Source organism: Rhinopithecus bieti, unplaced genomic scaffold, assembly GCF_001698545.2.
Source record: "Rhinopithecus bieti isolate Rb0 unplaced genomic scaffold, ASM169854v2 scaffold_3875, whole genome shotgun sequence".
Lineage (NCBI taxonomy): Eukaryota > Metazoa > Chordata > Mammalia > Primates > Cercopithecidae > Rhinopithecus > Rhinopithecus bieti.
Genome location: NW_016804422.1, coordinates 624,504 through 648,190, shown reverse-complemented (window position 1 = coordinate 648,190; position 23,687 = coordinate 624,504). Strand labels below are relative to the sequence as shown.

At 58.7% G+C, this 23,687-nt stretch overlaps 3 protein-coding genes and 1 long non-coding RNA gene across 16 annotated transcripts in view; 3 read left to right on the top strand and 1 right to left on the bottom strand.

Annotated features, from left to right (window-relative positions):
- The window catches only part of GNAI2 (G protein subunit alpha i2), a 32,961-nt gene extending 30,554 nt beyond the window's left edge, over positions 1-2,407 (top strand). For both annotated transcript variants that reach the window (XM_017868017.1, XM_017868016.1), the window contains 3 exons: positions 7-160; positions 573-787; positions 1,425-2,407. In XM_017868017.1, the coding sequence (XP_017723506.1) occupies positions 7-160; positions 573-763 (345 nt within the window). In that variant the 3' untranslated portion in view covers positions 764-787; positions 1,425-2,407. The remainder of the gene's footprint in view (positions 1-6; positions 161-572; positions 788-1,424) is intronic.
- Positions 1,869-3,284, bottom strand: LOC108526963 (uncharacterized). Its single transcript, XR_001884657.1, has 2 exons — positions 2,927-3,284; positions 1,869-2,720 (listed from the first exon to the last, which is right to left on the bottom strand). It is a non-coding gene; the product is annotated as an uncharacterized LOC108526963 (long non-coding RNA).
- A 4,681-nt stretch (positions 3,285-7,965) lies between these two features.
- SEMA3B (semaphorin 3B) lies at positions 7,966-20,417 on the top strand. Of its 9 annotated transcripts, none has more exons than XM_017868010.1 (19): positions 7,966-8,309; positions 10,542-11,030; positions 12,432-12,620; positions 13,409-13,566; positions 13,720-13,782; positions 14,176-14,295; positions 14,374-14,467; positions 14,656-14,775; positions 16,560-16,705; positions 16,797-16,908; positions 17,006-17,090; positions 17,174-17,318; positions 17,621-17,840; positions 18,101-18,192; positions 18,272-18,313; positions 18,562-18,719; positions 18,823-18,878; positions 18,968-19,107; positions 19,550-20,417. In XM_017868010.1, the coding sequence occupies exons 3-19, from the start codon at positions 12,512-12,514 to the stop codon at positions 19,952-19,954; spliced, it is 2,265 nt and encodes a 754-aa protein (XP_017723499.1). In that variant the 5' UTR covers positions 7,966-8,309; positions 10,542-11,030; positions 12,432-12,511; the 3' UTR covers positions 19,955-20,417. The 9 variants fall into 9 exon arrangements, with proteins under 9 accessions (XP_017723499.1, XP_017723500.1, XP_017723498.1 ...); XM_017868011.1 differs by having other exon boundaries at positions 13,394-13,566; positions 17,021-17,090; positions 17,177-17,318; XM_017868009.1 differs by having other exon boundaries at positions 13,394-13,566; positions 17,021-17,090.
- A 2,185-nt stretch (positions 20,418-22,602) lies between these two features.
- Positions 22,603-23,687, top strand: part of LSMEM2 (leucine rich single-pass membrane protein 2) — a 9,704-nt gene continuing 8,619 nt past the window's right edge. For 2 of the 4 annotated variants that reach the window (XM_017868003.1, XM_017868002.1), the window contains exon 1: positions 22,603-22,741. In XM_017868003.1, the coding sequence (XP_017723492.1) occupies positions 22,684-22,741 (58 nt within the window). In that variant the 5' untranslated portion in view covers positions 22,603-22,683. Of the gene's footprint in view, positions 22,742-22,770; positions 22,842-23,687 lie in introns of those variants that run through there. The other 2 variants (XM_017868005.1, XM_017868004.1) reach the window with 2 other exon arrangements.

Sequence of the window (23,687 nt, the reverse complement as noted above, 5' to 3'; positions counted from 1 at the left end):
CCCTAGAACCGCATGCATGAGAGCATGAAGCTATTTGACAGCATCTGCAACAACAAGTGGTTCACAGACACGTCCATCATCCTCTTCCTCAACAAGAAGGACCTGTTCGAAGAGAAGATCACACACAGTCCCCTGACCATCTGCTTCCCTGAGTACACAGGTGTGGGGACTGTGGGGACAGGGCCTCCAGAGGGTTGCTGCTTGTCCCCAGTAGCCCCTGGTGACCAGGTGGCCCTCAGGCGCCCCCCACTGGACGGAAGTGTAACCTTAGAACATTTGCAGGGGCTGGTGCCTCACTTAGGCTTGTATAGTTATGTGTGCACATGTGGAGCCCTTAACACACTCAAGCATGTACCCCTGAACATGTGCACCTGGGCATCCTCCTTCACACAGTAGGGTACCCCTTTGCACATCTGGCATGTATGGGCAGCCACACACATTGTCATATTGTGCACATGTGTACACAGGTTGTATGCCTGGCCATCCACACGCACAGACCCTTGCTGCACATATAGGATGGGGCCTGCCTGCCACACATGCAACACAAGTCTTCACCATTTTCTCTTCCCCAGGGGCCAACAAGTATGATGAAGCAGCCAGCTACATCCAGAGTAAGTTTGAGGACCTGAATAAGCGCAAAGACACCAAGGAGATCTACACGCACTTCACGTGCGCCACCGACACCAAGAACGTGCAGTTCGTGTTTGACGCCGTCACCGACGTCATCATCAAGAACAACCTGAAGGACTGCGGCCTCTTCTGAGGGGCAGCGGGGCCTGGCGGGATGGTGAGCCAGAGGGGCTGTGGCAGGGAGCTGGGGAAGAACTAAGCGGGCCTGGAGCCCCAGCAGGGGTTCTGGGGTGGGAAGGGTGAACCTGGGGGGGGAGGGGCAATAGGTGACCAGGGGACAAGGGAGGAGGAGGTACAGGGTGTGAATCAGGAGGTCAAGTGAGTGGGGTGCAGGGCATGGAGGAAGTCATACAAGCAGGCCCAGCCCAGTGGTCCAGACAGAAGGGCCTGGCCTTGCCCTGGGACAGAACCAGAGGCCATTCTGATGTTCCCTGGAGAAATCTCACCTCCTCACCCACCAGGCCATTGGCCGAGCCTGGGCCAGCGGACCCCAGCCCTCCTGCCCACTACCACCAGCTCTGTGCACACCTCCAGCTCTTGCCCTCCAACCTGTCTGAGCTTCCTGGGCTTAGGCTGGCCCCACTGGCCCCTGTGGAGGTGGGGATGACTCTCCCAGTGCCACAGACTCCCCTCCCCCATGTAACCCAGCAACAGAAACTGGCTCCTGGGCGGCAACTGTGTCCCTGGTAACAAATCGGTAGGAAAAATGGAGAAGGGTCATTGTCGAGGGAGGTGGGGGAGAGGCACGTCCTGGCTGCTTCCCGATCCATGCTCTGCTTTCCCCCCACCTCCAGGGCCACCGCCAACTCTGTACCCCCCAACCCTTGAAGAAGATGGGGGCAAGAAGACCACGCTCCCCGCCTGTTCCCCCGGCCGCTTTTCTCCTCTTTCCTCTCTTTGTTCTCAGCTCCCCCTATCCCCTCAGCTCCAGATGTAGGGGAGGGGTTGCCATGGGCCTCCCTGTTTGAAGCCTGCCCTTGTCTGAGGTGCTGGTAATGGCCATGGTACCCCCTTTCTGGGCATCTGTTCTGGTTTTTAACCATTGTCTTGTTCTGTGATGGGGGAGAGGGGACATGCTGAGTCTCCCAAGGCTGTGTCTGGAGGGGCCCCTGCTTCTCCAGCCTGGACCCCCAGCTTTGCCCAACACCAGCCCCTGCCCCAGCCCAAGTCCAAATGTTTACAGGGAGCCTCCTCCTGCCCAGTCCCCCTACCCCCCAGCCGCTCGGAGGCCCCAAAGGAAAAAGCACAAGAAGCGTGAGACGCCACCATTCCTGGAGACCACAGTCCACCTACTCATTCTCGTAGCTTTTTAAAAAAAAAAAAAATGAAAGTAAAGGAAAAAAAAAAACTGCAAATCTAGAAAACTTTTAGAGAAAACTATTTAAAACTATCAGATCCTGACCAGCAACCCCTTCAGCCCGCCTTCCAAGTGACTCCGTGCCTTGAGTGTGTCTGCGTGTTTACACCCGTCCCTCTGCTGGCCGCCCCTGTGCGAGCCGCAACCCTGCCCTGCCCTCCACAGAATTGGGTTCCAAGGGCTGTTCCAGACAACTGCCAACGTCACTGAGGACCCTGCCCCAGCGGTCCTGGGCCCAGGCTCCATTAACCTAAAATGTAGCTCCCTAGCGCTAACCTAGGAACCGCCGCTGCCTGCTGGGGGGCCACACCCCTCATTCCCTTGTCCCAGGCCCGGGGCCTTCAGCGTTGAACACTTCCTTGCTTTTTTCACATGTTTTATGGAATTGTTCACCTGGTTTGAAATAATAAAATGTAGAAAGAAAAAAAATACCGAGAACTGATGGGTATTCGCTCCCAGGGGCAGAGGCCCCGGCTACGGTGTGCCAAAGTGATGGTGGTCTTAACCTCCGTCCTCAACCTGGCCCTGACTCAGCTTTCCTGGCCGTCCTGGAGCCCGAAGCTCTGGGCTTCATTTCTCCCACCTGGACTAGGCAGCATACATGTGGGGGCCATGTGTCCCCACCTTCCCAGCACTCTGCAGCTTTGGGTCTCGGGCAGCTGGACTGGCTTCTAAGGGAACTGTTGTAAGGTGCTCTTCCACACCGGGAGCAGGAGGGGTGTCCGGCACGTCTCTAACGCGGAAGGAGAAAGTGACTTACGACTTGGGTACCAAAGCCCGGAGAGTGTGCGTTGCCAAGGCCACACAGCCAGGTGGGCCGCATGCAGTCCTGGCTTGACTAAACAGAAGGCCAGTAGGGGCCTTGAGACATATTCTGAAAGGTCCCTGCCCCAGAGGGCCCCCGTCAAACCTGAAGGGTAGTGACAGGCCCCGTATTACCATGTGATGGTTGCCACAGGCTGGGCCTGGGGGCTGCAGATCATTGAAGATGGAAAGCTCCCTGAGGCTGTGGGAAGGGCCCGCGCGTTGCTGGGGAAGGGAACTGCAGATGACAAGGCTGTTGATGCTTGTGGGGCGGGCCCTGAGTGCCATCGCGGCGCCTGGACTTTCTCCCAGGGGCAGCAGGAGCAGCCGCGGCCTGAACGTGGTCGGGGCGGGCTGGGGGAAAAGCCGGCCTCGACAGGGTGGGGCTCCGGGGTTAACGCCTCCGCCTCCGGCCGCCAGGGGGCGCCGCCGCCCGCGCTCGGCCCTGTCTGGCTGGTCACGGAGGCTGACGTCAGCGGGTCCCGCGGAGGCCGCTGGACACAAAGGCAGCTTTGTGAGGCGGCGACGGCTCCGCGGCCACCCCGAGACAGAGCTGCCTGGGCAGGGGGCGGGCCAGGGTCGGCGCCGCGGAGGCGGGGAGGAGGGAGGGAGGGTTGAGCCAGAGCCCCGGGACCCCGCCCCCGCACACCTGCCAGTGCCCAGTACCTTCGGCCCCGGGCACTGGCAGGAGATGAGAGGCTGCTGCCGCCTGGTCGGAAGGACATCGGCGACCCCCAGGCCCGGTCCCCACCCCTGCCTGCGAGGGCCAACGACACGGAGAACAGGATCCCGCGCCCAACCCCGGTCCCCCGCCTTCTTTCAGAGGCCAAGGCCTGGACCCCGCTGAGCCGCAGATGTGCAAGCAGGAGCATCAGAGCCCTGATGCCCGCCCAGCAGGAAGCGGGCGGAAGATGGTTCCTTCCTTCTGTCCTGAGGGGGAACCCTGCACAGAGGGACCATTGAGGGACTGGCATTGTCTGCCTAACTCACCCAGTGCCTCCCTCCCTGGGTGGGCCATGCGGGGCCCTGGCAGGATCGCCCTGGTGCCGTCTTGGCAGTGGGTCTGGGTGGGATCCTGGGAGCAGGGCTTCCCTGAGTGCAGACAGCTAGGCCTCCACCTGCCCTGGCCTCCCACCCAGGCTCAGATTTCCAGGGCATAAGGCTCTATTGTCCCAGCACTGGTGGAGGCGGCCTGTCAATTCAGCCTTGTGTTTAGTGGTTGGGAAATTCCCAGCTATAGGGGGCTGCAGGCAAGAACGGGCTGCCCAGGTGTCCTGCACCCCAACTGAAGGGACTCCATGAGGTTGGCTCCTGGGCATCCCCTGCTGCCCGGAGCTGTCCCAGGCTGGACCTCAGCCATTCATCAACCCTCAGGAGCAGTTGGGTGAGGAACACCAGAAATTCAATGCTCACTGGCCCTGCATCTCCAGAGCCCTCCCAGCCTAAGAAGCCCCATCTTTCTGTCTCCACCCATGGGCAGCTGCAGCTGTGAGGCCCAGGACCCTTAGCAGGACATGCAGAGCTGGGCAGGGACCCAGGCTCATGCTCCTGGCATGGGGTGGGTTGTCTCCCCATGAAGCTGATCTGCCTCCCAGAGGGCCTGGTCCATTTGAAATAATTGCTCTGGCTACTGATGTGGTGGGAACTTTGGTATTTTTACCCATTTGTGGGATGGGGGAGCAGCTGGGAAGAGAGAGGCAAGCTTTCAGAGTCAGAGAGGCCTGAGAGAGGAGAGTAAAGGGAAATTCTGTGAGGAAGAGCCAGTCAGGCTGCCTCTCTGTAGTTCCCCAGGCCTAGACACCCCCCATCCCATCCCCTGTCCCAGCAGATAGGTGCAGACCCGGATACCAGTTGCAGAAGAGGGAAAGGGTCCTCTCCAGGGTTACAGCAGGGATCACTGAGGCTGCAGGGGCTGCCAAGACCTGGAAGAAGTCCCATGTTCCAGGGAGCCCCATGGCTTCTGATGTCAGGAAAACTTAGTTGTCTCAGTTCCCTAGAATCATTTCACCCCACCCCACCCCAAACTGAGTGCCAAACCAGTTGGGTGGAGAATACAAGCCCTGACTCTAGCTGCCTGATCAGTGGCATGGCCAGCCAAGTCCTAACGACCCTGGGAATCAGGGAGGAGGCAAGGATAAGACTACAGCATTGTTTGGCTGAGTTCTGGGTCTGGCCCCACTCCCCAGAACTGACCCCAATCTCTGGGCCTGCTGCCCTAAAAAGAGACCCTGGGGCTGGGCACGGTGGCTCCCGCCTGTAATCCTAGCACTTTGGGAGGCCGAGGCGGGCAGCTCACCTGAGGTCAGGCGTTCAAGACCAGCCTGGTCAACATGGTGAAACCCCGTCTCTACTAAAATACAAAAATTATCCGGGCATGATGGTGGGTGCCTGTAATCTCAGCTACTCAGGATAATCGCCTGAACCCGGGAGACGGTGGTTGCAGTGAGCCAAGATCGTGCCACTACATTTCAGCCTGTGGGGCTGAATGAGACTCTGTCTCAAAAAAAAAAAAAAAAAAAAAAAAAGGAGACCCTGGCTGTGTAGCGGCTCATGCCTGTAATCCCCAGCATTTTGCGAGGCCAAGGCAGGAGGATCACTTGAGGCCAAAAGTTTGAGACCAGCCTGGGCAACATAACAAGACCCCTTCTCTTAAAAACAAAAGATCCTAGCGGTCCTCATCTCTACCATGGACTACCAGAGGGAAGGCAGCACCTCTCATCACCCAGGGGGATGGCCTCTAGTCAGCTGGGGTATGTATGCATGTGTGTGGCAGCAAATGTGTCCATGCCTGCCACCCACTCAGCCCTTAGTCACACGGTGATGGGCACTAATATCCAAGAGGAGCAGAAGTCAAGGCCATGGGTCCTTTTCTCCCCTTGCCAGAGATGCAGCCCCACAGCCCCTGATAATCTTGTTGGGAGAAAAATCAGAGTTTGACATCTCATCCCATTGCCTTCTGCTTTCTGACTTCACTGAGGTCAGGGTCGTCAAGGCCTGGGGGACTGGGACAGGGTTAAGGGGTGTCCATTCTCCATCCATCCTCCAACCCCATGGAGACTTAGCATGCCTAGGAAGGTGGAAGGGCTTCCTATGGGCACACCATCTCCTGCCTCCCTGTGCCTGTCCTCCGCTGGGTCCTGGGGTCACCAGTGATTGTAGCCCCTGTTGCTTCCCCCACAGTGGGGAACCCAGAGCCCTGCCCAGAGGCTTGAACCTGACACCACAGGTCTGGAATTACACAGAAGACGGGTGACAGCCAGGTGGATCATGAACGGTGAGGAGTCCAGCAGGTGACAAGGGGAAGGGTCTAAAGAGTGAAGGGCACAGCGCAAACAAAGTCTTGGCAACAGAAGAGCTAATGCATCCCAGAAACGGGGCAGGTGGAGCACTGGAAGACTGGCCCCCACCAAGATACAGAGAGTGGTCCTGTGGCCCTGGTGTGGTGGCCCAGGCCTATAATCCCAACACTTTGGGAGGCTGAGGCAGGTGGATAACTTGAACCCAGGAGTTCATGATCAGCCTGGGCAACATAGTGAGACCTCCATCTTTACAAAAAATACAAAAATTAACTGTGTGTTGTGGTGTGTGCCTGTAGTCCCAGCTCCTCGGGAGGCTGAAGTGGGAGGATCACTTGAGTTTAGGAGTTCAGGAGGCTGCTGTGAGCCATGATCCTGCCACTGCACTCCAGTCTGGTGACAAAGCAAGATCCTCTCTAAGAAAGAAAAGAAGAAAGAAAGAGAAAGGAAGGAAGGAAGGAAGGAAGGAAGGAAGGAAGGAAGGAAGGAAGGAGAAAGAAAGAAAGAAAGAAAGAAAGAAAAGAAAAAAGAGAGTGGCCCAGTGAATGCCAAGCTAAGAGCCTGCAATCCTACCAAACTTCAACAAGCTCTCCGAGTCAGGGGTCAGGGACAGGGTCCTGCAGAGGGGAGGCATGGGGAGAGAAGTGGCAGAATGACCCCAGGGATACAGCCTGGGGGAGGGTAAAGGGGTCAGTGCTTGTCCTAAGACAGACAAAAGGTAGGGGCTCTCAGGAGGGTAGGCTTGGTAGTGCCAGGGGTGGGTTGGGGCCTTGGGAAGTGAGAAGACTGAGGACTCTTCACCCAGGGGAGGGAGGGAGCTTCGAGTAGAACCCTGGGCACAGGGGTCAGACGGTTTAGGAAGTAATTGTACTGCGGTGGCCGGGAGCAGTGACTCACGCCTGTAAACCCAGCACTTTGGGAGGCCAAGGCAGGAGGATTGCTTGAGCCCAGGAGTTCAAGACCAGCCTGGGCAACATGACAAAACCTCATCTCTACCAAAAAAAAATAACAATAATACAAAAAATTAGCCAGGCATGGTGGCGCATGCCTGTAGTCCCAGCTACTTGGGAGGCTGAGGTGGAAGGCTGAAGTTGCCGTGAGCCATGATCCTACCACTGCACTCCAGCCTGGGTGACAAAGCAAGATCCTGTCTCAAAAAAAAAAAAAAAAAGTACTGGGGTGAGGAGCACAACAAAAGGGGAAAAGAGCTGAGCCTGAGAAGGGGCCTTGTTCAGCTGGGATGGAAGAGGCAGCAGTGGAGTGTTTCTCTGAGGCCTTCATAGGCCTGGGTGCCCAAGATGCCCAGAGCTAAGGTGGCAGCAAGAGTGCATACCTGTGGTACCCCCACTGTGTGCCAGACCTGCCTGGGCGCTGTCTGTAGCTGCAGAGAAGATGAGAGGTGCAGACTCCAGCTAGGGAGTCAACCCCGCCTCCTGCTGGACTAACAAGGGGGCTGATCCCTGGGGCTGACTCCAGACTCCCCAGCCCTCCCCAGAGCATTCACAGCCCCCTACCCAGCACTCCTGGGAGGCTCTCTCCTAGCCAGTTAGGAGAATGCAGTATTTATGTGAATGTCTGTTCATGAGTGCAGTGTGCCCTCAGAGTTCACTTTCCAGCATTCCTGGCACAGCCCCCTCCACCCTGCCGGGCTTGGGAGGAGGGAGGGAGAGGGAGGCCCCGCCCCAGCCCCTCTCCTCCCACCCCTCCCTGCTGGGCAATGAGGAAAACAGGAGTGAGGGAAGAGCTGCGATGTGGCTGGTCGGGGGGGCTCCCGCATCCCAGAGGGGCTGACCTCAGCCTGGGAGGAATGTGCAGGGGGGGAGGGCAGGGGTGGGGCGGGTGGGGGTAGGGCCACGGCCAAAGGCCCAGAGTTCTTGGTAGCCCCTCCCTCAGCACCTCCATCTCAGTTCTGACAGGACCCTCAGAAGGGAAGGGGAACAGGAAAGGAGGGGAGGAGCTTATCCTTCAAAAAAGGTGGGCCAGGGTCCCCTGGGAATGTGGAGACCAGGCTGGGGTGAGGACATGCCTGCAGATGCTTCCCCAGGAGATGCCCCTGGGGCGGGGCCTTAGAGTGTCTGGGAAGTTAGCCTCAGGTGATGATCCTATGGCCGCCCACGCCTGTCCCTACTGTGCCTAAGTCCTCTGGGCAGCATGACCTGGTTTCTACGTGGCCAGAACAAGGAAGAGTTCATTGGAGCCACCAGCCCTGATGACTAAAGCAGGTATGAGTGGGGCGCCCAAGATCCCATCCAGCCCAGGCTGCACTGAGAGGGTTGCCACAGCCTTCCTCAGATGGGTATCCCACACCAACCACACCACCCGGAGTCCAGGCATGGGCAAAGGGGCAGGCCCAGCTGGTGGCCAGGGGTGGGGAGGCAGGTGCTGAGATTTGGCACAATCCAGGTTTTTCCAGAAGGAAAAGCCAAGGCTGTGGCAGGCCGTGCACTGACAGGCAGCCCCAGAGTAAGAACCCAGACAGGCCTCTGTCGCTAGAAGCTCTCTCAAAAGAGAGAGGCCCAGGCCGGGTGCGGTGGCTCAAGCCTGTAATCCCAGCACTTTGGGAGGCCGAGACGGGCGGATCACGAGGTCAGGAGATCGAGACCATCCTGGCTAACACGGTGAAACCCCGTCTCTACTAAAATACAAAACTAGCCGGGTGAGGTGGCGGGCGCCTGTAGTCCCAGCTACTCGGGAGGCTGAGGCAGGAGAATGGCGTAAACCCGGGAGGCGGAGCTTGCAGTGAGCTGAGATCTGGCCACTGCACTCCAGACCGGGCAACAGAGGGAGACTCTGCCTCAAAAAAAAAAAAAAAAAAAAAGAGAGAGAGGCCCAGGGCAGGAGGACAGGCGGGGAAAGGGACCCCAGCTGCCTCCCCTGGTTTGCCCCATTCTGTTGAGACTCAGGCCCAGGCTGCCTGATTGTAGAATCCTCGAGGAGCTCCAGCCCCTAGTGTGATCCACAGGCAGTGACCCTGCTCCTGGAATGCTGGCCTCCATGGGGGCCCCTACCCATGGCCTGGCACACTGGACCTGGGGCTGAGGAACGGAAAGGAGACCATGTGGAATCAGGGACAACTTGGCCTCCCATCCCTGGGGACCTCCATTCCTACTCAAGGGAGGGTACACATCTAGAGGACAGAGGACAGGGCACAGCACTCAGTGGGGACAGAGATAGCCCAGTCCTTTTGGCTGGGGGTTGAATCCCAGGCCTTTGGAAAGATAATGGTGGGGGGTGGTCCTGGTCCTGTTTCCCAGAGTGAATGCAGGCTAGTGGAGGAAAGTGCAGGGTGATGAAATGGAGACCGGGCCCCTGGGCCTGGAAAACATGGCAGTGAGGGCCTATGGGTGCACAGTGGGAGTGGATGGGGGCCTCTGAGGTACTTGCTGATCCTGGCTGCTTGGGTGGAAAGCTGTAAACAGCCAAAGAATGTTGTTTGCTTGCATGGGGCCAGGAGAGCCTGCCCAGGTCCAAGGCTAGAGGCACCTACTCCCGGAGTGGGAAAAGGCCGCATCCAGGAAGCCCACGGGCCCACGCAGGGATCTGTCCTTCCATTTGCCCTCCTGAAGGGCCTTGCGGCTCTCATTGGCCCCTGTTATTCACTTGCCAGCTGGCCAGGCCAGGCCAGGTACACCAGGTCCTCAGGCTCAGGAAGGAGAGCATGGCCCCACTTCCACTTCCAGGAGACCTGCTCCCACCTCTGTCCCTGCTTGGCTGGAGGCATCCAGGGCTGGGCAACAAAGCTGCAACACTTAGAATGCCCACACTGCCCCATCAGCCTTGGGAGGTGGTAGGAAAATGCCTTTTTTGGGGATGGAAAGATCAAAGCCCATTCTCAAGCCCTGGTATATTCACTCAGGTGGACTTGAGGGCTCCACTCTGCCACTATCAACATACAGTCCCTCCAGAGAAGTACCCCTCATGCTACAAATGGGGCATGTTCACCAGACTAAGCTTCAGGAAAAGACCCCAAGTCATTCCCAACTGAGGCTCCGAGGTACAGGAGCTCCATCCTGTCTGTAAAACTCCCTCAGGTTTCGGCTCTGGGTTTGGTGGGGGTTGTTCCACCTCCAACTTAGAAAGAGAGGTCAGAGGAAGGGAGGTCATAGGCCGCCCCCAACCTCTTAGCAGAGATGCAGAGCTACCTGTCCAGGATGGGGGACTCCAGATGGGCCCCGCCCTGTGGTGCAGAAGTGAGATTTGCTGCTCCTCCTGGATCTGCCCTTCTCCTGCCCTCCTCTCCCTCCCCGATCTGGCTGTTGTGGAAGAAGCCACTGCTGGTCAGGTCGCTGAAGTACTAAGTGGCCCAAGTGGTGAGGAAGGACCGGGACTGGGTCCCAAGGGCCCATCCGACCTCCAGTTGAGAGCCCCTCCCCTGACCTCTGGCTGCCCGCCCACCCCAGCCGGTCCCTGGGAACTGAGGTGGCAGCTGAGCTCCCCATTATCTCTCCCCACAGCTTCCCACCTGTGGAGGGACAGGTGAGATATTGGAGTCCCCGGGTGGTGCCCCCACCCAGTGATTCCCTTTGCCTACTGAGCCCCTGGAGCTGGGGTTTCTTCCTCCCTTGCCTTGGCTGGCCACCTGGCTTCTGGGACCACCACCTGGGGCACACTTCTGCCTTAAGACCCAATAGGGGAGGGGTTGTCCCTACCAGCCCCTCCCTTGTGCCCATTCCACTCCCGCCTGGCCGCCTTCTCCAGCCGGTCCCGGCTGCCTGCCCGGTCACCCGATCCGCCCTCTAAACTTTACGGCACAGCGCGTGGGGCGGTGGCTGGCCTGGTGGGGGCGGGGGCTGCTCCTTAAAGGAGCCGTCAGAGGGTCCCCTGCAGCCCCAGGGTGGGAAGGGGCCAGAGTGGAGAGGTGCCGCTTCGGGAGTCCTTGGTGGAGTGTGAGAAGGCAGCTGGTGGTGGCCTGGAAGACCTCTAGAACCTGAGAAGAGGCAGTGGCAAGTGTCAGCGGGGGGAAGGAGGGAGGTGGGGGTCCTGGCCTGGGACGGGGCCAGGAGCTGGGCAGGAGTGTGGGTGGAGGGGCCTGGAACCTGCCCCAGCAGCCGCTCCACTTGCTTAATCCCACCTGGAACCTTGCCCCACTCCCTGGGCTCCTGTGTCCAGCACCTGCCCAGCTGGCCCCTGGGAAGGAGGGTGGGCATGGCAGCCAGGTCTTTGCCCCAGCTGAGGGCCCGGGGGAGGTGTCTGGCTCCTAGAGTGAAGCAGCTCAAAGATGGGGAAACCTCAAGGGTTGAGAGAAGTGAAGGGAGAGGCTCAGAGAGGCTGTGGAGGCGCTGAGAGGGAAGGCCAGCTCAGCGAGGCCAGGAGGCTGGGGCACAAGTGAAGGGCTGCCTCACCTTGCCCCTCTTTGATTCCTCAGGGGTGTGGAGAGACAGCCCTCAAGCTCAGATGCAGAGGCTGCTTCAGCTGGGTTGGGAGCAGTCCCCAAGTCAGAGGCTGAGGCTTCTGCCCAGGTCCTGGGTCTCCTGGGTGGCACTTCTCCCTCAGAGGAATGGAGTGATTGATGCTGCAGTTGGATTTGCTCACTTGCATGCCCGGAGACATGTCCACCCTTATGGGTGCACACGTTTGCACATGCACAAATGTGCAACACATCTGTGCACAAAATATGCACGTACCGCACATATGTACTGCATAGATTGCATAGTGCCACATGCATGTGCATACCAACCCATATCCACACATGTGCAACATGCCACTATATATTTGCACATAGACATGTAAACATGTGCATACACATGTGCATACACACTACACACATGCACACATCACAAGGGGACACTCGGAAACACATTCACATTCACAGGCACCCACACCCTTGACTCCAGCCTCAAAAGTGTCTTTGCGTTTTTCTGCGGGACTATGGGGACACTGCCACCTCCAGAGGCCTGACCCGCTCCTGTCACTCTCACTCTTTTGACTGGCTTGTTTTGCTCATTGCACTTGGCACCCTCTGCATCCATCCTTGTTGGTGCTCTGTCCTCTCTCACGTGGGGACCTTGCCTATGTCTCCCAGTATCCCTCCTCCCAGGCCGAGGCTGGCATGAAGTGGGTGCGCATTGTGAATTAATGTCTGTGAGTGTGTATACAAGAGGGGAGGTTACTGGGAAGGGTGACGTGGTGAGGCAACCTGCCAGTGCAGGGTGACCCTAAGGGTGTGCCCAGTGGCGTGGGTGTGTCTGTGATTGTGGCCAGGCGGGGCACCCTCGGAGGGGAGGGTTCGGAAGTGGAATGTGACCCCCCAGCCTCTTTCCCCTAGGGGCTGTAATCTGATCCCTGGGGACTCCCCCTCCCTAGCCTCCCGCCCTCGCCTTCTCTGCCGACTCCTTCTCTTCCAGATCCTGGGGCAGAGTCCAGGGCAACTCAAGGCTCCTCCACACACACACCCGCTGAACCCTGAGCGCCCCGAGCTGCTGAGATGGGGCGGGCCGGGGCCGCCGCCATGATCCCGGGCCTGGCCCTGCTCTGGGCAGTGGGGCTGGGGGGTGCCGCCCCCAGCCCCCCACGCCTTCGGCTCTCCTTCCAAGGTAGGTGCACCTGGCAGGCAGGAGGGCCCAGCTTGAGGTGGGCAGGAAAGGGTCCCGGTATGGCCAGGGGGCTCTGTGTTGGCTGTTGCCCCATGTGCATGCCTGTCACTAGACTCTGGTGGGATTAGTGGCACTCTCAGGCCACCTCCAGTTAACCCTGTCTGGGCCTCAGCCCCCAGCCTCTGCCCACATTCTCTTCGTGCTTTCTCAGGAAGACCCCTCCTGTCCCCATAGCAACAGACCTTGTCTCTGTTCCATTCAGTAACCCCAACAAGGCGATACTCCTTCAGCAGAGCAACAGAGAAGTCAGAGCCCCCTTCTCATGCCTCCTGTACAGGAAGGTGGCTCCTGGGCAATGGCAGTGAATAGGCAGTTCTGCTGAGCTCAGGCTGGTGGTGGAGTGGCAGGAAAGGAACTCTCAGCCTGACTTTTGGGAGTTGGGGGTCTGGCCATCCCTGCATGCCAGTCTCCCCCAGGACTCTGGTGTCCATAAGCCTGGCCTCCCAGTGTGCCTGCCTGGAGATACCACCTGTCTGAGCGTGCCCAAGTTCAACCTGCCTTCCTCTTCCTGGGGGGTGTACCACCTCCCCTGGCAGCTCCACACGTGCACCTGGGTGGGCTTGGGTTTGCGTGTTGTAATCACACAACATGTTAAACTCACATGTATATCGACAGGCCAGGTCCTAAGGAGCAACCTTGGCCCATTAGAGTCACCACGCTAAAAGGCAATGACCTGGGGGAGGCTTCCAGCATGTCTGGTGAGTCCTCAGCAGTGTCCTGCCCTGCAGAGCTCCAGGCCTGGCATGGTCTCCAGACTTTCAGCCTGGAGCGAACCTGCTGCTATGAGGCCTTGCTGGTGGATGAGGAGCGTGGACGCCTGTTTGTGGGTGCCGAGAACCATGTGGCCTCCCTCAGCCTGGACAACATCAGCAAGCGGGCCAAGAAGGTGCCAGGGACCCCCAACCCCGGCACTGCCCAGGGAAGGAGCCCTAGGACCCCACTCCAGCCTACCTCGAGAGACTCAGAGGAATGGGCTCCCTGAGGTAGAGAATATCCCAAGTCTCTGACCTGTGTCCCCTCTCCCCCAACCTCCCCATAGCTGGCCTGGCCGGCCCCTGTGGAATGGCGAGAGGAGTGCAACTGGGCAGGGAAGGACATTGGTGTGAGTGCTGGCTGTCCGGGCTGGGAGTGGGGAGGGTCAGCCCCTCACCCCAGAGACAGGGCAGGGCTAAAACAGAGGCCTGCCTGTTCTGGCTGGGATGAGGGCAGGGAGGTCGAGGTGGCTGAGGTCTGGGGGTGGTGAGTCAGGGTTGGGGCTCGTGTAATTCTTCTAGGGGGCCTCTGAGTCATGGAGGCTTTGCAGGCCTGTGCTTCCCCAGACGCCCACCCTGGTGAGGCCTGGGCTGGTCAGCAAGGGCCCCCAGTTCCCTGTGGCCCATGTTAGTACTTGCCTGGGTCAATGCGAGAGAGAGGGAGGGGTGAGGATGCCACTGGTGAGCTGGGACCTCTTAAGGCCATATCCCTGGGGGAAACCTCACACCTCCAACCCTACTAGACTGAGTGCATGAACTTTGTGAAGTTGCTGCACGCCTACAACCACACCCACTTGCTGGCCTGTGGCACGGGAGCCTTCCACCCAACATGTGCCTTTGTGGAAGTGGGCCACCGGGCAGAGGTAAGGCCATATCTAGGCAGGGAGGGAGGTCAGGAGGGTAAGAAGGGCCTGGTAGTCACAACTTGCCACACCTCCCAGGAGCCCGTGCTCCGGCTGGACCCAGGAAGGATAGAGGACGGCAAAGGGAAGAGTCCTTATGACCCTAGGCATCGGGCTGCCTCCGTGCTGGTGGGTGAGTCCAAGGGCTAAGGCCCCAACAGAATCCCTTAGAAACTGCCGAACCTCACAAAGTCCCAAGACCCCAAGAGCTCCAGGGATTCCCCCATAGCCTCACTGACTCCCTGAGAACTCCCAGAGCTCCCCAGGCCTTCCTGCCCCAACAGCCTCCGCTTGGCTGAGCAGCCCTTGCTCTGTCTGTAGGGGAGGAGCTATACTCAGGGGTGGCAGCAGACCTCATGGGCCGAGACTTTACCATCTTTCGCAGCCTGGGCCAACGTCCGAGTCTCCGAACAGAGCCACACGACTCCCGCTGGCTCAATGGTGAGAGGCTGGTGGGGTTGGTGGGAGAAGGCCGTCACCCTCCCACAGGGCAGGTGCCAAGCAAGGCCCATAAAGTAAGTGAGCAGTGGGTGTGGCCAGGTCTTACCAAATACCCTCCTTAATCAGGCACTGGTGTCACAGAGACAGATACGACAGGTATGACTGTGACCTCTGAGTTCACAGATCACATACATGATAAGATCAAGTCCAATGGCCATGAGGCCAGAGACAAGGGAGGAAGTGAAAAGGAGACTGGGTGGGTGGAGGGGGTTGGGTAAAGGAAGCCGCTGTACTGAGGGGAGTATGAGCTAATTCCCAAGCACAAGAGAGCCAGCCAGCAAAATTCAGGGATGAGCATTCCAGGCAGAGGGAGCAACTAGTGCAAAGGCCTGGATGCAGGAACAAGCAAAGGAATAGACTTGCAGAGCTAGTAATGATAAGGGGGCCTGGACTGTCAGGGGCCAGAGTTATTTATTCTAAGAGCCATGGGGGCTGGGCACAGTGACTTGTGCCTGTAATCCCAGCACTTTGGGAGGTGAGGCAGACAGATTGCTTGAAGACAGGAGTTTCATACCAGCCTGGGTTACAAAGCAAGACCCTGTCTCTGCAAAAAAGAAAATAAAATTAGCTGGGGGCAGTGGCATGCACACACCTAGTAGTCCTGGCTAGTCAGGAGGCTGAGATGGAAGGATCACTTGAGCCCAGGAGTTGGAGGCTGCAGTGAGCATGATGCTGCCACTGCAGAACAGAGCAGACTCTGTCTCTAAATAAAATAAAAATTAAATAAGGACTAGGGGCTGGTGGGCGCAGTGGCTCACACCTGTAATCCCAGCACTTTGGGAGACTGAGGCAGGCAAATAGCTTGAGGCCAGGAGTTTGAGACTAACCTGGCCAACATGGTGAAACCCTGTCTCTAGTAAAAAATAAAAAAATTGGCCAGGTGCAGTGGTGTGCACCTGTAATCCCAGCACTTTGGGAGGCCGGGGCGGGCGGATCACCTGAGGTCAGGAATTTGAGACCAGCCTGGCCAACATGGTGAAACCCCGTCTCTACTAAATATACAAAAATTAGCCGGGCGTGGTGGTGTGTGTCTGTAATCCCAGCTACTCAGGAGGCTGAGGCAGGCGAATGACTCGAACCCAGGAGGCTGAGTTTGCAGTGAGTGGAGACTGTGCCACTGCACTCCAGCCTGGGCGATAGAGCGAGACTTTGTCTCAAAAAATAAAATAAAATAAAATTAGCCCGGTGTAGTGGTGGGCTGTGTCTGTAATCTCAGCTACTGGGGAGGCTGAGATTGCAGTGAGCCGAGATCCAGCAGTCCAGCCTAGGCGACAGAGCAAGACAGTCTCAAAAAATAATAATAATACAATAAAAAGGGACCCAGCAGAAGGATTTGAAGCAGGAGTGGGGAGCATCTGGTTATGCTAGGGAGGGCGATTCATGAGTGAAGGTGAAACCAGATTACCTCATCTCCCTCCTACCCAAGCCTAAGGTGCTGGGCGACTCTGTGGGGCGAGATCAGAGGCTAGCCGGGCTTCCCGCCTGGGCCGCCAGGTAGCCACGGTCTCTGCTGCCCCCTCGCGGCTGCTTCTTGCCTCGCATGCCCTGATTCTTTGGATTCGGTCGGCGCAGAGCGCCAACTGGACGTGGTCCTAGAGGTTGGGTGGTCAGACACTGTGATCCCGTGTGCTGTGCCCGCGCTACGGGAAGGGGAAGCAGCGCGTGGGTCTCGTATCAGGAGGCGAGGCCAGGACCCGCTGACCCATGCCTCCTGCCGCGGTCAGAGCCCAAGTTTGTCAAGGTATTTTGGATCCCGGAGAGCGAGAACCCAGACGACGACAAAATCTACTTCTTCTTTCGTGAGACGGCGGTAGAGGCGGCGCCGGCACTGGGACGCCTGTCCGTGTCCCGCGTTGGCCAGATTTGCCGGGTGAGGAGTCCCTGGGCCACACCCGGCGACCCTGCCCCTACCCCTTTGCCAGCCCTGATCTCGCCCTCATCCCCTCTGATCGTCCCGGCAGAACGACGTGGGCGGCCAGCGCAGCCTGGTCAACAAGTGGACGACGTTTCTGAAGGCGCGGCTGGTGTGCTCAGTGCCGGGCGTCGAGGGCGACACCCACTTCGATCAGCTCCGTGAGTGCGGGAGTGGGTATGAGGTTGGGGAGGGGGGCAGCGGTGCAGACTCCAGGAGCCCCCGCTGCAGCGGGGCTGTGCGCCCTACCCCAGCTAGGCCCGTTCCCCGCAGAGGATGTGTTTCTGTTGTCCTCGCGGGACCACCGGACCCCGCTGCTCTATGCTGTCTTCTCCACGTCCAGGTGAGGGGCGGGAGGTAGGGAGCCCCCGAGCAGGCCGCTGGGTTCCACCGGGCCCCTCACCCCGCCCTGGTCTTCTCCTCCAGCAGCATCTTCCAGGGTTCTGCAGTGTGCGTGTACAGCATGAACGACGTGCGCCGGGCCTTCCTGGGACCCTTTGCACACAAGGAGGGGCCCATGCACCAGTGGGTGTCATACCAGGGTCGCGTCCCCTACCCGCGGCCAGGCATGGTTCGTAGCCCAGGAACTTTTGCTACAACCCACTTCAAAGCCTCAAGGGTTTGAGAACTTGGCCTGGGGTCTTCTTGGTAAATGTGCTTTCTTCGTTTGTTATGGGTGGGAAAACCTTTCCATAAGACAAAGCTTGTTTCCCGCCTCTGACTTCCCAGGGCAAGGCTGCATCTCCTCTCTAATTCTCAGGGCAGGGTTCTGTCCCCATCCCCCTTCATGTTCCCAGAGGCTTGGCATGGAGGGCCGCCTATCAAGCCCCCATATCTATATCCCTACTGTACCTCTCTTCCCCCCACCCCCAGTGCCCCAGCAAGACCTTTGGCACCTTCAGTTCCACCAAGGACTTCCCCGACGATGTCATCCAGTTTGCGCGGAACCACCCCCTCATGTACAACTCTGTCCTGCCCATTGGGGGGCGCCCTCTTTTCCTACAAGTTGGAGCCAATTACACCTTCACTCAAATTGCCACGGACCGGGTTGCAGCCGCTGACGGACACTATGACGTCCTCTTCATTGGCACAGGTCAGGATCCCTCCACGGCGACCCCCAGGATCCCATCCAGGCCCTGTGGGCTGCTAGTGGAAGCTCTCCCTGTTCAGTCCCATCTCCACATCCTTTCCCAGGCTGTGTCTCCACCTTCTGGAAGCTGCCCAACCCACACTCTTCCAGTCCACACTCTTCACAACCCAAATATGCTGAGGGTAGAAGCCTCAAAGGCGAGGAGACCCTATCTTCAGCTGTCCGGGAGCACCAATGGTCATTACCCCTTCTCATTCCTGCAGACGCTGGCACGGTGCTGAAGGTGATCTCGGTCCCCAAAGGCAGTAGGCCCAGCGCAGAGGGGCTGCTCCTGGAGGAGCTGCACGTGTTTGAGGTGAGGCCTCGCCCCCAGTCGCCTGGGACCCCTCCACACCCCACTAAGCCCTGACCCCGTCGCCCCTCCTCCCTCTCAGGATTCGGCCGCTGTCACCAGCATGCAAATCTCCTCCAAGAGGGTGAGTGACCAGGATGGGGGTGGGGGTGGGATGGACTGAGCTTGTGCCTGGAGTGTCCTAAGCCTCTGGCCCCTCTTGGTAGTTCGCAGTCCCGCGTTTCAGTACAGGCTCTGGCTTTGCTAGACTGTGTGACCTGAGGCGTAAGACCTCAGTGTTCCCATCTGTCGAGTGGGAGAAGGGATCCCTGACCGATGGGAGGCAGGCATGGGGTCGCCCTCGGTCAGCCCAGAGCCCCTCGTGCCCCCTAGCACCAGCTGTACATAGCCTCGCGGAGCGCGGTGGCCCAGATCGCGTTGCACCGCTGCGCTGCCCACGGCCGCGTCTGCGCCGAATGCTGTCTGGCGCGTGACCCCTACTGCGCCTGGGACGGGGTCGCGTGCACGCGCTTCCAGCCCAGTGTCAAGAGGTGGGCGGGGTCGGGGTTGGGCCGCCGGGAGGGAGGCGAAGGGTCTTTCACTGCCTGGGGCTGAAAGAAGAAGGGCTCATGGAAGATCCGATGTTCCCCACAGGAGGTTCCGGCGGCAAGACGTAAGGAATGGCGACCCCAGTACGCTGTGCTCCGGAGGTGAGTCTCCCAGCTGTCCCTACCCTCAGCCCCAGAAGACGCCCCACCTTCCCTGCCTTGCCTAAATCTGACGTTCTTCTCGCCCCAAGACTCGTCTCGTCCCGCGCTGCTGGAACACAAAGTGTTCGGCGTGGAGGGCAGCAGCGCCTTTCTCGAGTGTGAGCCCCGCTCGCTGCAGGCGCGCGTGGAGTGGACTTTCCAGCGCGCAGGGGTGACAGCCCATACCCAGGTGAGCCTTACTCCACCCTCCCTGCCAGGCTCATGCATCCAGGAGAAGCCCCGCCCTACCCAACGAAGCCCGGCTCAACCAGACCCACTCCCCGCCCCGTCGTTTGGTCCCTCACCTGCACTCCACAAGCTGCGGAGGCCCCATTGCTTCCAACCGGGCTCCTGACCCGTCTCCCCTGAATTCGGGAGAAGACCCGCCCTCCACCTGCCCATTGAGATCCCTGACCTACCCCCCACGTTCATGTAAACCGCGCCTCGTTCGGATTCTCCCTTGAAGACCACCAACTCCCAAACACTCAGCCTTTAAATGTGCGCCCCGGGGGCACCCCTTTCCCGCCCCACCTCGGTTCCCAATGACTCTTTGCTTCTTCCGTCGCGTGCTAGGGCCCGGAAGCCCTGCTCCCCGCCCGACACCCCCGCCTCACGCTGCCCCCCGCCCGCAGGTGCTGGCACAGGAGCGCACCGAGCGCACCGCCCGGGGACTACTGCTTCGCAGGCTGCGGCGCCGGGACTCGGGCGTGTACTTGTGCGCTGCAGTCGAGCAGGGCTTTACGCAACCGCTGCGTCGCCTGTCGCTGCACGTGTTGAGTGCTACGCAGGCCGAACGGCTGGCGGGGGCCGAGGAGGCTGCGCCCGCCGCGCCGCCGGGCCCCAAACTCTGGTACCGGGACTTTCTGCAGCTGGTGGAGCCGGGCGGCGGTGGCAGCGCGAACTCCCTGCGCATGTGTCGCCCACAGCCTGCGCTGCAGTCACTGCCCCCGGAGTCGCGGAGGAAGGGCCGTAACCGGCGGACCCACGCTCCTGAGCCACGCGCTGAGCGGGGGCCGCGCAGCGCAACGCACTGGTGACCGGACTGTCCCCACGCCGGGAACCAAGCAGAATACAGGCGGGAGAGGAGCCAGACAGACCCTGAAAAGACAGACGGGTTGGGGCCGGGCACATTGGGAGTCCCAGGCCGACGGAGACACCAACCGACAGGCCCTGGCTGAGGGCAGCTGCGCGGGCTTATTTATTAACAGGATAACCCTTGAATGTAGCAGCCCCAGGAAGGGTGGCACAGGCCGGGCGCAGGATTCAGCCGGGAGGGAAGGGACGGGGAAGCTGGGCTCCAGAGCAACGTCCAGGGCCGAGGAAGTGCCTGGAGTGCCCACCCTGGGGGACAGACCCCACCTCCTTGGGTAATGAGCAGTGAGCAGAAAACTGTGAACAGGCTGGGCTGTTGGCGGTGGGGCAAGGCAGGCCGACTGTACTAAAGTAACGCAATAAACGCATTATCAGCCAAAGCTGGAATGGCCCCAGCAGACAACCCCAGTTCTAGGCCTTGCTATGTGGTCTTGGGCACCTTCCTGGCGGTGTCAGGGCCTGAGTTTCTCCTGTCCAAAGTTGCCTGGTGAGGATTAAAGGTGGTTCCGGTCAGGTGCGGTGGCTCACGCCTGTAATCCCAACAATTTGGGAGGCCAAGGCGGGCGGATCAGGAGGTCAGGAGATGGAAACTATCCTGGCTAACACGGTGAAACCCCGTCTCTACTAAAAATACAAAAAAATTAGCCTGGCGTGGGGGCACGCGCCTGTAATCCTAGCTACTTGGGAGGCTGAGGCAGGAGAATCACTTGAACCCAGGAGGTGGAGGTTGCAATGAGCCTAGATGTCACCCCTGCACTCCAGCCTGGGACAGAGTGAGACTCCTCAAAAAAAAAAAAAAAAAAAAAAGAAAAGTAAAAAGTGGTTCCACATGACTGAATAGGTTCTGTAGGGCCTTTGGGAATAGTGACACGCAGGGCACATTGTGCATAATATAACTTCAGGACTAAGTGCTACGAAGAAAATAAAACTGGGCCAGGCACGGTGACTCACTTCTGTAATCCCAGCATTTTGGGAGGCTGAGGCAGTCGGATCACGAGGTCAGGAGTTCAAGACCAGCCTGACCAACATGGTGAAACCCCCATCTCTACTAAAACTACAAAAATTAGGTGGGTGTGGTGGCACGCGCCTTTAATCCCAGCTACTCAGGAGGCTGAGGCAGGAGAATTGCTTGAACCAGGGAGGCAGAGGTTGCAGTGAGCCGAGGTCGCCCCACTGCACTCCTGCCTGGGCAACAAAGCGAGACTCCGTTTCAAAAAAAGAAAAGAAAAGAAAACTGGGTGATGTGGAAAAGAATGTATGTGGCTGGGCGTGGTGGCTCACGCCTGTGATCCCAGCACTTTGGGAGGCTGAGGTGGGCGGATCATGAGGTCAGGAGATCGAGACTATCCTGGCTAACACGGTGAAACCCAGTCTCTAGTAAAAATACAAAAAATTAACCAGGTGTGGTGGTGGGCGCCTGTAGTCCCAGCTACTCAGGAGGCTAAGTCAGGAGAATGGCATGAACCTGGGAGGCGGAGCTTGCAGTGAGCCGAGATCACACCACTGCACTCCAGCCTGGCCGACAGAGCAAGACTGTCTCAAAAAAAAAAAAGGAATGTATGCAGAAGGTCTCACTGAGGGGGTGACATTTGAGCTCCCTGACAAGAAGGGGCCCACCACAGGGCTATCTGGGAGCAGAGCATTCCAGGAGGGAACAGCCACCACCAAGCCCCTGAGGTGGTAACAAGCTTGTTAACTTTGAGGAACATCAGGGAGGCCAGTGTGAGACAGCAGAGTGACAGGTTTGAGGTGTGTAGGAAGTAGAGCCCACAGTCTTGCTTTGCCCCCACTGGGAAGGAAGGGCACAGGGATCCAACCACAGAGGGAAAGCTGGAAGCTGGACCACCTCCTCCCTTCAAGGTAAGCAGTAATGTGCATCCTTACACAACCTTATGCGACCTGTCTGCCCTTGTCGAGATGGGAGCAGGGGAGGACCAAAACCGTGGATTGTGATACATGCTCCAGATGTGGTTCTCAGTGTACACTGCCAGGGAGAAGCCACTGTTATTCCGACTTTACACATGAGCAAACTGAGTTCAGGGAGGAGAGATCCTTTACCTAAGGTTGTAAGCTTAGTAACAAATGAACCAGCCTCCAACCTAGGTCCACCCACTGGCCAGCATGGGTGCTGTGGGTGTATCTGCCCACTTGTGAGGCTATCAGAACCCTCATGGCATCAGGCTTCAGCTGTCCATCACCCTCTATAAGACACACACAACAACAGTATTGTGTGCTAGCAGGTCATGCAGTGGAGGCCGCTTGTCTTGTGTTCGCTGGGAGGAGAGATGACTGGGCTGTGGGTAAGAGTCTGCAGGGGTGGAGGGATGGCCGAGTAGAGATGCACAGGGGTTCCTTGTCTGCCTTGGCTGCCACGTGGGTCCTTGCTGAGCCTGGGGTGGCCATTCTGGATGTATAGGGAGGTGCACTTCCTCTTGAAGGTCCCTGGGCACCTAGGCTAGTGGAGGCAGGCTCCTGGCTGGTTCCCTCACCAGGTAGATAGTCCAGGCTGGCCCACGTGGATCACTCTGCCCCTTCCCATGGCTGAGGGCTGCCCCCTCTAAATATAGCCCAGTGGGCTGAGCTCAGGCCTATTTTAGGCCAAGACTGGGAGGCAGCCAGGCCTTCCCTGGCTCTCAAAGGAGCCACTGCTGCCTTTGTCCAGTCCTGCTACTGGATGCCATCATCGGCCACCGACTGCCCACTGCTTGCCATGCCTGAGGAGACCCAAGAAGGTAGGAGAGGGTGACCATGAGGGAGGGCAAGCCCTCAGTCCTGTGACCTTGTGGACCATGGAGAGACCCACCCTCTGTCCCACTGACCTCACTGTCTTGAGTAAGTTAGTTACCCATTTTCATGCCCCAGCTCCAGTAAAAGGACCTGCCCCCTATGCAGGGAGGAAAAGCCTGCCATGCTTGGAACCCCTTGTCACCTCAGGCCCCGCTTCAGTTTCCCCTGCTAGGGACATTAAGGAGGAATGGGGGAAGCTACCCAGTTAGGAGTGGGTCAACTACAGGCTGTGCTCAGGTGGGTGTGGGCGTCCAGGCAGCTGCCTGGCCAGTTCAGCTCTTAAGGGAGGAAGCTGGGATTGGGGTGGGCAGTGTTCCAGAAAGCATTTGGGTACCTGCCCCATGGACTGAAAAGTAGATAGGCCTCTGGCCTCCCCTGACTTGGGTCTAAATATCCCCAACTGCCTTAGGGTTGGGGGTCCCTTGGCCCGGTCAGACTGAGACTCAGCTAGTCAAGAGTTTGGTGGCCACTCGCCTAACTGCACCACTGCATATAAGAAGTACTGATGCTCAGAGGAGCCAGGACAGCAGGAATCTAGGAAGCTACAGGTCCAGTACTGGCCAGGACGTAGGACTGTCTGCTCCATGGCTCCACCTTATAGCCCACAACAGAGCTTGGCCTAGCTAGCAAGCTCCTCTTATCCAGCCCAGGCTGGAGTGCAGTGGCCGGATCTCGGCTCACTGCAACCTCCGCCTCCCGGGTTTACGCCATTCTCCTGCCTCAGCCTCCAGAGTAGCTGGGACTACAGGTGCCCGCCACCTCACCTGGCTAGTTTTTTGTATTTTTAGTAGAGACGGGGTTTCACCGTGTTAGCCAGGATGGTCTCGATCTCCTGACCCCGTGATCCGCCCATCTTGGCCTCCCAAAGTGCTGGGATTACAGGCTTGAGCC

Bases quoted from the DNA above. Each gene is read 5' to 3' on its own strand.
- SEMA3B (XM_017868006.1), top strand. From the start codon at position 12,512: ATGGGGCGGGCCGGGGCCGCCGCCATGATCCCGGGCCTGGCCCTGCTC. The intron at 14,776-16,559 runs GTGAGAGGCTGG...TGCCGCGGTCAG, and splicing joins CGACTCCCGCTGGCTCAATG to AGCCCAAGTTTGTCAAGGTA. The intron at 16,706-16,796 runs GTGAGGAGTCCC...TCGTCCCGGCAG, and splicing joins GCGTTGGCCAGATTTGCCGG to AACGACGTGGGCGGCCAGCG.